Here is a 2,694-nt window from a genome sequence, read left to right on the forward strand (position 1 = left end):
GCCATACACAAACACACACACGCTCATTTTTTTTTTATATAAAATGGTTTGACTTCATAGGCGGGATTTACACAGCTAAATTTGAACTGTGGTTTTAACTTAGTTTTGCTTTCGAGTTAAGTATAGGCGTTAAGCCCCTCGCAATTAATTTTAGTTTTAGCTTGTGTTGTCATAAAGAAAATGGACACGGGAACACCGTGGAATATATATATATATATATATATATATATATATATATATATATATATATATATATATATATATATATATATATATATATATATATATCACAGACCAAGACTTTAGCCTGCATCGAATATTATACTGTTCAATATCCATCCGTAAACTCATTTTCGAAATACGTAATTTTGGGGGGATGTGGTGGGGGCTTGCACTGTTGCACTGTACGGGGGGAAAAACTGAGCGTGTGTGACCGCCCTAAGAGTTGTAGAACTCAAAGTCCTGATGTTTGATTCCGTTTTCTTCACGGGAGAACCCGGCAGCGACCTCTTCGGCCGACTCCAGAGGGGTCCGGTCGTCGCTGAAGTTCCCGAGGTGGTAGACCCCGACGCCCCCGCTGCCGCCTCCGCTTCCCTCGTTCCGGTTCTTCAGGATGGATTTGAGAGGTTCTCCACTTCCAGAGGGTCTCAAGGACCCTCCTACTGTTCCACTAACTCCCGCTCGAACGCCGCCGCCTCCTCCGCTTCCGTCGCCCTTCCCGCCTTCGCTTCCTCGGAGGGTCATCCCCTTGGAGGAGTCGATGGCGGCGGCGCCTCCGGCGGGAAGGTCCTTGTGGTCGAAGGGAGTTCGGGGAGCTTCCGAAGACGGGACTCCGGAAGTCGTCGTCGTCGACGTCGTCGCCGCGACCGCAGCACCATCGCCATCCGTCCTACGAGAAGAATGAGAACATGATTAACCCCTTCAGCCTAATGAAGCTCTTCACATATTTTGTTTTGGCTAGCGCCCGGCGATTTTATTCAGCTGTTGGGAAGGCCCGGGATACGCTATAATCTCGACAGGTTGAAAGGTCACTTTGTCCCGAGTCTATCCTCCTCTTCCTCTTCCTCCTCCTCCTCTCCATTTCACTCTTTTCCACTTACACTGGCCTATCTCTCCGACTTCCCCCCACCAATGCCACCTTTTCTTCCTCCTATTCCTCCTCTTCCCCTTCTCCTCCTCCTCCTCTTCCCTCCACCTCCTCCTCCTCTTTCCCTCCTCCCCTCCTCTTCCCCTTCTCTTCCCCTCTTCCTCTCTTTCCTTACCTGGGAGATGGGCCGGCCTTCTTCATGTGTTCGCAGGACTCCTTCATCCTGTAGAGCTGCTCCTGGAGGTTCTTGTACTCCTGCAGGAACTTGTCCAGCTGGGCGGCGTGGTACTCGTAGCGGTAGGGGTCCGCCGGGTCCAGGACCGCCCGGGAGGCGCTGCTCTCCGTCAGGAGGTAGTCCTTCCTACAATGGGGCGAGGGAAAGTCGTGGTGGCGGTGGTGGTGGTGGTTGTGGTCGTTGTGTTAGTAGTGGTCGTGGTGATGATCGTGGTGATGGTTGTGGTGGTCACGATCGTAGTGGTCGTGGTGGTTGTGGTGGTCATGATGGCAGTGGTCGTGGTGGTTGTGGTGGTGGTTGTGGTGGTGGTTGTGGTGGTGGTGATTGTGGTGGTGGTTGTGGTGATTGTGGTGGTGGTGGTTGTGGTGGTGGTAGTAGTAGTCATTGTGGTGGTGATGGTGGTGGTGATGGTGGTGGTGATGGTTATGATGATGGTGGTGATGGTAGTCGCATTGTTGGTGGTCGTGACGGTGGTAGTGGTGGTGATGATGGTTGGGGTGGTGATAGCAAGATGAAGAGGAGAGGGAGAGAAAGAAAAAATCTTGTCTTTGGTCCGGTTTATAGTGGTAAAAAATGAAAAATTATATAAAAAAATTAAAACGTCCTGATAATAGTTTCAAGTATTGGCAACAAAGCCCCGAAATTTTAAATTGACACGGTGATTTTTATTATGAATAAGTATCATTACAATTGGTTGGAAAGTGTTTGGTAAGTATAAAAAAATCCTGAGAGGCTCTCTATCTTTATGTTTGAAACGTAAGGTTTATAATCAGTGCATTCTGCCAGCAATAATCTATGGGCGTAAGACTTGGAAATTAACGAAGGCAATGGAAACAAAGCTAAGGACTGCACAGAGGAGAATGGAGAGATCAATGATGGGAATAACACTGAGAGACCGAAAGAGAGCAAGTTGGGTGAGAGAGCAGACTAGAGTGAAAGATGTTGTGGAGGCAGTAAAAGAGAGGAAGTGGAATTGGGCAGGTAAGTTAGTGTGAACGACTGATGAGCGATGGAGCAAATGTGTTACTGAGTGGACGCCGCGAGATAGGAAGCGTGGAATAGGGAGACCAGACAGAAGGTGGAGAGACGAGATCGAGAAGTTTACAGGAGTGACGTGGCAGAGGATGGCGCGATCGTGTGAATCATGGAATGCTATGAAGGAGGCCTTTGTTCAGCAGTGGACTCAGGATGGCTGATTTGATTGGTTGATAGATATCGCATGCTGGCAACCTTGGCATCAGAACACACGACTACATATATATCTGGGTTATAATTGTTTTGACTATGGCTTTTTATACTTTGTTCTTTTAGATAATGCATTTGACAGGAACTCTGTGGTGTGTATGTGAGAGAGAGAAAGAGAGAGAGAGAG

General features: G+C 48.3%; 1 protein-coding gene across 1 annotated transcript in view; it reads right to left on the minus strand.

The window, feature by feature from the left end:
• Positions 1 to 306: 306 nt before the first annotated feature.
• LOC143019120 (uncharacterized) overlaps positions 307 to 2,694 on the minus strand; it is a 24,786-nt gene continuing 22,398 nt past the window's right edge. Inside the window, exons 3-4 of the mRNA XM_076174815.1 lie at positions 1,263 to 1,448; positions 307 to 889 (exon numbers count right to left, since the gene is read on the minus strand). Of these exons, the coding sequence (XP_076030930.1) occupies positions 439 to 889; positions 1,263 to 1,448 (637 nt within the window). The 3' untranslated portion in view covers positions 307 to 438. The remainder of the gene's footprint in view (positions 890 to 1,262; positions 1,449 to 2,694) is intronic.

The sequence above is a fragment of the Oratosquilla oratoria genome, chromosome 36 (genome assembly GCF_046742065.1).
Source record: "Oratosquilla oratoria isolate Oo_2021 chromosome 36, ASM4674206v1, whole genome shotgun sequence".
Classification (NCBI taxonomy): Eukaryota; Metazoa; Arthropoda; class Malacostraca; order Stomatopoda; family Squillidae; genus Oratosquilla; species Oratosquilla oratoria.